This window comes from Triticum urartu, chromosome 6A (genome assembly GCF_056163025.1).
Source record: "Triticum urartu cultivar PI428250 chromosome 6A, HENAU_Tu73, whole genome shotgun sequence".
Classification (NCBI taxonomy): domain Eukaryota; kingdom Viridiplantae; phylum Streptophyta; class Magnoliopsida; order Poales; family Poaceae; genus Triticum; species Triticum urartu.
The window spans coordinates 252473394-252483346 of NC_141878.1; the positions used below are offsets into that span (position 1 = coordinate 252473394).

The 9953-nt window shown below is 46.7% G+C and overlaps 1 protein-coding gene and 1 long non-coding RNA gene across 2 annotated transcripts; one reads left to right on the forward strand and one right to left on the reverse strand.

Annotated features, from left to right (window-relative positions):
• Window positions 1-6648: 6648 nt before the first annotated feature.
• On the forward strand, window positions 6649-7519 carry LOC147964914 (uncharacterized). Its single transcript, XR_015607210.1, has 3 exons — window positions 6649-6920; window positions 7038-7278; window positions 7461-7519. It is a non-coding gene; the product is annotated as an uncharacterized LOC147964914 (long non-coding RNA).
• Window positions 7520-7970: 451 nt separating this feature from the next.
• On the reverse strand, window positions 7971-9122 carry LOC147964915 (uncharacterized). The gene has a single exon (XM_087530210.1). It carries the CDS (start codon window positions 8817-8819, stop codon window positions 7971-7973), a length of 849 nt encoding a protein of 282 aa, XP_087386336.1. The 5' UTR covers window positions 8820-9122.
• Window positions 9123-9953: the final 831 nt, after the last annotated feature.

Genomic DNA, 9953 nt, shown 5'->3' on the forward strand with positions numbered 1-9953 from the left:
TTCTTGGCAGTAGAGTCCAGTTGAACGAATTTCTTGACATCAGCAGCAGTGACACCTTCTCCAGCCTTGGGAACGCCGTTCTCGACGACATACCATAGGTCGACGTTAATGGCTTCAAGATGCATGCGCATCTTATTCTTCCAGTAGGGATATTCAGTTCCATCAAAGACGGGGCACGCAGCGGAGACTTTAATTATCCCTGCAGTCGACATAGCTAAAATTCCAGGTGGTTAAACCGAATCACACAGAACAAGGGAGCACCTTGCTCTGATACCAATTGAAAGTGCGTTATATCGACTAGAGGGGGGTGAATAGGCGATTTTTATGAAAGTCTTCAAAACGTGGAAGTTTTGAAGACAAACGATAAAATTAAACCTATTACCATGCAGCGGAAGGTAGACTACACTAGGCAAACCATAGTCAAGTATTCAATGAAGTGAAAGCATAAAGACTAATAGCAGCTAGGTAGTAAGGATCAGGTAGGAAGATATTGTGAAGACAAACAGAACACGCAGTCACTTAGTGAAGACAAAAGATAGTGCAAACATACAATGACTTCACAAGGAGTAACAGTAAGTAAAGGGAAGTGAAGATGAAACCAGCGACTCGTTGAAGACAATGATTTGTTGGACCAGTTCCAGTTGCTGTGACAACTGTACGTCTGGTTGGAGCGGCTAGGTATTTAAACCTTAGGACACATAGTCCCGGACACCCAGTCCTGAACATGCAGCTCAGGACACCCAGTCCTCACCGTATTCTCCTTGAGCTAAGGTCACATAGACCTTGCCCAATCACTCTGGTAAGTCTTCAAGGTAGACACCCAAACCTTCACAGACTTCGTTCACTGGCAATCCACAATGACTCTTGGATGCTCAGAACGCGACGCCTAACCGGCTAGAGGATGCACAGTCCTCAAGTGTAATAAGTCTTCAGATCACACAGACAAGAAGACTTAAGTGATGCCCAATTCTCTTTGGCTCTGGGTGGTTAGGGCTTTATCCTCGCAAGGAATTCTCTCTCAAAGGCTTCGAGGTGGGTTGCTCTCAAACGACAAAAGCCGTACTCTCAATCTGAGCAGCCAACCGTTTATGGTTGTAGGGGGTGGGCTATTTATAGCCACTTGGCAACCCGACCTGATTTGTCCAAAATGACCCTGGGTCACTAAGGAACTGACACATGTTCCAACGGTCAGATTTCAAACTCACACGGCAACTTTACTTGGGCTACAAGCAAAGCTGACTTGTCCGACTCTGGACAAGATTCGCTCTCATAGTCTTCACTCGAACACATAGGTTTTTGGTTAGGCATCACTTAAGTCATTCTGACTGGTTCTCTTGGACCCCACTTTAGAGTACGGTGGTTCCTATGACTCAACACAAAAGAAAAAGAACTACGAAAGATCTAAGTCTTCGAGCTCCATAGGCTTCATGTGGTGTCTTTTCTTGTCATAGTCTTCAACGTGAATATCTTCATATACCACCTTTGACTTCAATGTCTTCATACATTTTTAGGGGTCATATCTGGTAGGAAAACCGAATCAATGAGGGACTTCTACCTGTGTTATCCTGCAATTCTCACAAACACATTAGTCCCTCAACTAGGTTTGTCGTCATTACTCCAAAACCAACTAGGGGTGGCACTAGATGCACTTACACACCTGGCAGGGTGGCCTTGGGACATACTAGGCACACGTGGCCCAGTGTACCGAGTGGCACCCGGATGGTGGGCTCGGGAACCATGTACACATCGTTTGGGGCCGTGAGCGAAACCCCGGCCGGATCTCCTTGCGGATGGAACCCGAGTAGGCGATAAACCTGGACTAGAGTCTTGTGTGGTCAGTGAGGTCGTGGCCGACACCCTCGCTAGGCTTCCGCTTGAAGGTTGCCGAGATACATGACGTGTACATGGTGATAAGTGGTGAGAGCGTGTGTGAAGAAGTACACCCCTGCAGGGTTATCATGATCTATTCGAATAGCCGTGTCCTCGGTTATGGACTTCTTGGATGCTTACGTGGTACATAGACAACTTAAAGTGAATACTCTAAAATGCTCAAGACAAGTGTGAATGCTATGGATGGCCTTCTCGTAGGGAGACGGGAATGAATCCATAGTAGTGTATTGATGTGGTGATTAGTGGACTCGTGTGCGCTGCCTCACCTCAAAGAAGTTTCTCATTGTCGTAGAACAGGATAGCCACTGAGTCAAATCTAGCTTGCTACAACTAAACCCCACATTACCTTCTTGATACAAATGCATGTATGATAGGATCTGATGTATGTCTTGCTGAGTACCTTTGTACTCACGTTTGCTTTATTTATGTTTTGCAGGTGAGACATCTGTCTCGCTAGTAGTACCACATGGACTTCGACGAGTAGCTTGTTACCTCAGCTACGATCTTGTACCCTTGGGAGGGACTTGTAGATAGTCAGGCTTCTCGGCCTTTTTCTTTTGTAGTTGTCTGTACTCAGACATGTAATGCTTCTGTTGCTTGTATGCTCTGAATGATGGGTCATGTGACCCCTGTTTGTATTTAATGCTATGTGGCTCTTCTAGGCCTTTATCTCTATGAGTTTGCGTTATGTTGTGATGCCATGTTGTACAACACATACTTGCATGTTATGCGTACGTGTAACGTGTATTGCTATGTGTGGGATCCGACAACCTAGTTGTCTATCCTTGGTAGCCTCTCTTATGGGGAAATGTAGTCTAGTGCTTCCACCGAGCCATGGTAGTCCGCTACAGCCCGGTTCACCGGAGTCCTTCTAGCCAAACACTACTGCTCCGGAACACTTGGACTGGCCGTCATGTGATTCACTTCGTTCCTGTGTCTGTCCCTTCGGGGAAATGTCACGCGGTGACATCCGGAGTCCTGCCTAGCCTGCTACAGCCCGGGTTCCCGAAGTCCTGTTAGCCCAGTTGCTACAGCCCGGATTCACACGCTGCTAACCGACATGCTCGATGTTGTTTCATGTATGCCTGTCCCTGTAAGTTAGTGCCACTTTGGGTTCACGACTAGTCATGTCGGCCTGGGTTCTCTGTCATATGGATGCTAGCGACACTATCATATACGTGAGCCAAAAGGCGAACGGTCCCGGGCCATGGTAAGGTGACACCCGTGGGAATACCGTGCTTGAGGCCGCAAAGTGATATGAGGTGTTACATGCTAGATCGGTGCGACTTTGAATTGGGGTCCCGACATAAGCACTCTGGAAATCCACTACTTCAAATGTCAACTTTTCCTTGCAGTAATTCTCGGAATCACCAAAAACCACATCAAGGGGGATCTGGCCGAGTGATTAGCCTTCTTGCCAGGTATAACGCCATGAAAACTCATAATACTTTCACTAAGCTTGGACATAGGAATGCCCATTCCCTTCAAGGTTTTAGCACAAAGGATATTCAGGCCGCTACCACCATCCATCAGCACTTTGGTCAGTCGAGTGCCTTCAACAACTGGGTCGACCACCAACGCTTTCCTCGCAGGGGTGGCTATACGCGCTGGGTGATCAGACTAGTCGAATGTGATGGCAGTCTGAGACCACTTCAAATAACTGGGTGTTGCCGGAGCAACCATGTTCACTTCTCTGTTGATAACTTTCAATCGACCTTGGTGACCGTGCCCAAGGCTTTGACCTTGATAACTTTCAAGTGTTCGCTAATGAAGATGGGTCGTACAGGGCCGTATAGGGCCGCTGGTGGAGCCACGCCGTGGGCCGCAGGTAGGCAAGTCTGGGGACCCCCGTTCCCAGGACGCCGACATGCACCATCCGTGCCCGACCTTGGTGACCGTGCCAAAGGCTTCGGCCGGCTCTGACCGAACTTCGCGGAGCTCCGCAAGAGGAGGGGATCTCCATGCTGCAGTGGTGACGCCTTCCGGCCATTGAAGCAGAGAAAGTACATTGCTATTGACAAGTGAGCACCTTAGCTTTGTACTTTCTAGGGTGCCGCCTCTCCTCCTAACCGTGATTCCTCAGGGTCCCTTCTACCAAGGCAATGAAGTCTCCTGAGAAGCAACCTCCTCCTGCCTCGAGTCCTCTGCTAACCTTGAGCGCCCCAAGCCAGCGTGCAGCACTTGCTGTGAGGTTTGTCCAACATGCAAGCACGCCGGCATGGCATCTCGACCCCGCGTTCTTGCCATCCGCTCTCCGCGGCCTTGCTTGGGGTGCGGAAGGTGTGACGAGGGCTCCTCCTCTAGTTATTGATCACAGATGAGTGGCCTCGGCTCTGGCCTCCCCTTCGGATAATGAGCCTCCGCCCTTTCGTTCCCCCGTCAGGGCCCGAAGGGCGACTGGGAAGGCGCCGGCCTCTAGCTCCCTGCTGGGAGGAGGCGAGCCACCTCGACCCTCTTCAACGACTCCCGGCGTGGAGGACGGACTCGGTTGTGCATTCGAGCTCGCGCGCGGGTGGGGTGTCGTCCGCCACGAGCTCTTCCAGGAAGCTATGGGTGCGTTGAGCAATCTTGGGGGAAGAGCTTGTGGATGTGGACGCTCGCCTTGAAACTGAGGGTCTTCAGCTGGTGGATGAATGGCATCAATTTAAGGTGGCCATCAACCTCGGGTACCTCTAGCGTGAGCATGCCAACGCGGAAGCTGAGGCATCCCTTGCAACCTCGCAGGAGGAGGTCAGGGAGGCAGACCACCGCCGGGAGGTTGCCGAGAAGCGCAGGCAGGAGCTTCAGGCCCTGAATGCCTTCCTGGAGCAGCAGGCGGAGGCGCGTAGAGTAGACTTGGCGTCAATGAAGGGGGCGCCGTCCGACGAGGAGGAGGTCTTGAAGCGCGAGGAAGCGCTAATGCTAGAGTCCACAGAACATAGCCTGCTACCTCTTGAGCACCACGTTGGTTTTCCCTTGAAGAGGAAAGGGTGATGCAGCAAAGTAGCAAAAGTATTTCCCTTAGTTTTTGAGAACCAAGGTATCAATCCAGTAGGAGATCACGCTCGAGTCCCACGCACCTACACAAACAAATAAGAACCTCGCAACCAATGCGATAAAGGGGTTGTCAATCCCTTCACGGTCACTTAAGAGAGTGAGATCTAATAGATATGATAAGATAATATTTTTGGTATTTTTATGATAAAGAGAAACAAAGATGCAAAGTAAAATAATGGCAATGGAAATAACTAAGTATTGGAAGATTAATATGATGGAAGATAGACCTGGGGTCCATAGGTTTCACTAGTGGCTTCTCTCAAGAGAATAAGTATTATGGTGGGTAAATGAATTACGGTCGAGCAATTGATAGAATTGAGCATAGTTATGAGAATATCTTGGTATGATCATGTATATAGGCATCACGTCTGCGACAAGTAGACCGAAACGATTCTGCATCTATTGCTATTACTCCACACATCGACCGCTATCCAGCATGCATCTACAGTATTAAGTTCATAAGAACAGAGTAATGCTTTAAGTAAGATGACATGATGTAGAGTGATAAACTCATGCAATATGATATAAACGCCATCTTTTTATCCTCGATGGCACAATACAATACGTGTCGGTTCCCTTTCTGTCACTGGGATCGAGCACAGTAAGATTGAACCCAAAGCTAAGCACTTCTCCCATTGCAAGAAAGCTCAATGTAGTAGGCCAAACCAAACTGACAATTTGAAGAGACTTGCAAAGATAAACCAATCATACATAAAAGAATTTATAGGAGATTCAAATATTGTTCATAGATAAACTAAATCATAAACCGACAATTCATCGGATCTTGACAAACACACCGCACAAGAATATTACATCGAATAGATCTCCAAGAGAATCGAGGAGAACTTTGTATTGAGATCCAAAGAGAGAGAAGAAGACATCTAGCTAATAACTATGGACCCGAAGGTCTGAAGTAAACTACTCACACATCACCAGAGAGGCCCTGGAGTTGATGTAGAGGCCCTCCGTGATCAATGCCCCCTCTGGTGGAGCTCCGGAAAAGGCCCCGAGATGGAATCTCTCGGGTACAGAAGGTTGCGGCGGTGGAATTAGGTCATCATTGTGCTCCTGGGTGTTTGGGGGATACGTGGATATATATAGGAGGAAGAAGTACGTCGGTGGAGCAACGAGGGGCCCATGAGGGTGGAGGGCGCGCCCAGGGGGGTAGGCACGCCCCCTGCCTCGTGCCCTCCTCGATTGTTTCTTAACACCGACTCCAAGTCTCCTGGATCATGTTTGTTGAGAAAATCACGTTCCCAAAGGTTCATTTCGTTTGGACTCCGTTTGATATTCCTTTTCTTCGAAACACTAGAATAGGCAAAAAACAGTAATTTGGGATGGGCCTTGATACTCCCTCCGTTCACTTTTGTAAGGCATGGAGCGAAATCATGTGCACAGTCGCTCGGTCGTGCACGAAAATGGTGTTTTCCATTTTTACCCCCGTGTCGGCCGAGGACACGGTAGCGAAACATTCGCATCCCCTTCCTCACACGCTCGCCCACATCCCTCCCTCTCTGACGCATGCTCGCCCGCATCACCAGCGCCGCCTCTCCCCAAGCTTCTCCCTTGCCCTCTCTCGCCCGTGCTGCCCCTCCCCGAGCTTCTCCCTCGTCCGCGTCGTCAGCGCTCTCTCCCTCGCGCGCATCACCGGCGCTCTACAGCACCACCTCCATCGTTAAAAATGTGATTTTTCTCCTCCAGCTCTCCGATCTGCAATGGCGGTGCTCGATCTGCGGCATGGGCTATCAAGACGGCGCGGCGGAGCTGCTGTTGCCGGTTGCCTGCCCGGAGCTGCTGCCGCTGGTCGTCCACCCGGATCTGCGGCTTCAGGCAATGCCCACATCGCCGTCACCCTCCCGCTCCTCTTCCTCCTCCTCGTCAGTTACTTCACCACCTCAGCATCAACGACGGGGGTGCTGGGAGGGGGAGGGCGGATGGACCCTTCTTTGAGCCATACAACCATCGCAGAGCAGAGCAGGAAGCTCGTCTCCGAGGTGAGGATTTACCGCAGCCGCTTCAGTTAAATGCATCTGGTTCATCCTATATAGTCTGTATTCTGCTCTTATCACCTCACCTTTAGTTAAATGCATCTGGTCATGGATATGATTCAGAGCACCAGATTCACAAGCATGATGGATGGAGGGATCTCTCAAATGGTGCGGCTCCTTGTACTACAACGACAGTGACATGCCGGCCTCCCACACACGCATAGCATGCACTGATTGACACCTCAGTAATCAAATGCAGGGGAGTAGCTAGCTTTGCTTGTATGTGTGTGTACTAAGATGAGGCAGTTATCAAATTAAGTGTCTTCTGAAAGCAAAAAATATGATGATGATACAGTACAAACTTGTAAGTCACATCAAACTCTGCTTCTGCAAAAGAAAACAACTCTGCGTCTGTTTTGGAGAATAAAAAGGGAAGAAGAAAGACTGTGTATGTGTGTGTGTGGATGAAAATCAAGCAAAGACAAATGATGTCCAGGCCACTTTAGTGTTCACCACTTGATCCTCTCCACCTAATTTGCCTTGCAGATTAACAGATGTGGTGCAGATATGGTGGAGTATATCTTCTGGAATGGGTATGAACTGGCCCAAGTTCAGGCAAAGAGATTGGCATCTCTCTTTGCATCTCAGTTTGCATCTAGGAGTACATCTGGAACTTCCTATGAGTGTATATTCTTTGCTGCAGAGAATATATACTCCTATCAAACAAGTAAAGAATATACTCCTAGTTGGAGTGTTTTGCAACTTGCTAGAAGTACTGGAGTATCAATCCATCTATAGCAAGTGATTCAATTTGCTTCTTTTCCAACCATAAATACTGGAGTATATATTCCAATATATAGCAAGTACTCCAAGTATAAGCTAGAGTATATAGCAATATATAGAACAATATAGTCTGGAAACAATAATTATAGACCCCAAGTTCACACATAAACACATACTCCTTTGCTTGTAAGCACGGAATACACAAGTACTCCAACAAACTGGAGTAGAATACACAACAAGTACACATAGATAACACAACAAACTGGAGTAGGATCAACGTCCAAGCATCTCTAGTGCCATTGCATACACTTCATGAGGAACTGAGATCCTGGGCGGTAGTAGTTGTAGCCTTTCTAGCCTGTCCTTGTTCATGTGCGGGATTTTGTATTTATTGGCTCCACCATTCTTCATTACTTCGACCATGCAAGTCTGCAGAGTTATGAATACTCTGTTAAGGTTTGAAACTTCATATCCATCGAACTCCTCTTGAACACCTTTAATCAGCTCTGGAATAGCTTTCGGACTTTTGCAGTCTGTTAGCGACTGGATGGAGCTGAAGAACCCAAGGTCCAGGGCGTTCATGTCCGGAGAATTTGGAGGATGATACATTATTCTGATGTCCAGGCCACTTTCGTCCACAGCTTCTGCGAATGCTTGATCATTAGGTAGGATATGTGTTCTCGCGTTATCTTGCTGGATAAAAATGGGTTGTCCATCATCATCTGCAGGCCACAATGCTTGAATCGCTGGCACAACCTTTTGTATAATGTACTCTCTCATCACATCCCTCGTCACTATGACAGGCTTTGTTTCCAATGTCCCTTTTTCCCTGTTCTTGCTTCTTTTTGCTACTGCAGTCACTCTCACGAATGGCCATACCCCAATTTTTCCGAAGAATGTCATGTTCCCATCTTCATCAAACCGTGGTCTTGCTACCGCTATGAGAAACATCACTTTTCCAATAGAGTTTTTGACAGGTCTTTCCGGGTCCTCTTCGTCAGGAAGCAGATAGTAGTTCCTCTTTCTCTTGGTCATGGAGAACCATTTCTCGCCGATGTGAACAATATTATGCATACTACTGAAACTTGGGTTTACATCTTCTAATGTTGCCTCATCTAGCATAGAGAGGCAAAAATCCACCCTATCTCTCTTATTTTTCTCTGTCAGTACCGGCTTTACCCTGTTGGAGTGTCTCCTTATCTTATTCAACTTGAACTTCTTGTATAGTGTAGTAGGGCTTACACCCAGTGCCTTGGCTAGAGATCAAATATTTGACCTCTTGTTTAAGGGAATTGTCGGAATGAGAGACAGGATATCATCATACGATTTTCTTCCACAATTTTCCTTTCTTTTGTTTGAAACATCCACCTCCTGACCAAGGCCTTTCTGTTTCATTGCCGTCTCCCATATTCTTTGAATAACTCAAACATGTGCTCCAAATATTGCAGCCACGTCCTTCCTATCAGTTCTCTTGAACTTGCCTCCTCTACTCTTATGGAGGGTTTCCAAGGACATGTAAGCGGCATATCTCTGCGCATCAGTGAGCCAATTCCTTTGCCTTTGTACTCCTACAATAGCAATAGAATAATTAAATTAATTATTACAAGAATATTACAAATTGGTTGCTGGAAATGTAAACAAGAGGTCAACAATAGCAACAACAATTCCATAGGATAGGAGTATTGCTTGCTTTACTTGCTGTAAATATAAACATAAATGCTGCTTGCTGAAAATATAAATGTAAACTAAATTTGTAAATATAAACTAAACTTTATACTCCATGATTGATCTCTGTTGCAAGCAAGCAAGCAAATTATACTACATGATTTGTTTTTGCATTGCCTTTTCTTTTTAATTTGGAGTAGTATGAAAATATTTTGAGGTACACCGCTGTTCTTGCAACCATTCTTTTCCATTCATAGCTGTCAGGGTATATCCTTATTTACACACACATACATGCTGTCAGAGTATATGTTTATTTACACACACATACATGGAGTTTGTTCATTTTTCCTAGAACCAAATGAGACAAAAACTGAAATACCCCTACAATGTCCAGGAGACCTCCGTTGCTTGTTGAAAATGTAAATGTTGCTTGTTGAATAACCTGTGAACAAAATGAAGCTTCCTCATATGCACTATTAAATCTTAGCAATCCCTTCTCTGTTACTTCTGAGAAATAATTTGATGCAAGATTAGAAGAAATTATACCTAAATTTTGACCAGCATTGTTGCTTTCTTCTTCAGGTTCTTCGT

Bases quoted from the DNA above. Each gene is read 5' to 3' on its own strand.
- LOC147964915 (XM_087530210.1), bottom strand. From the start codon at position 8,819: ATGCTAGATGAGGCAACATTAGAAGATGTAAACCCAAGTTTCAGTAGT.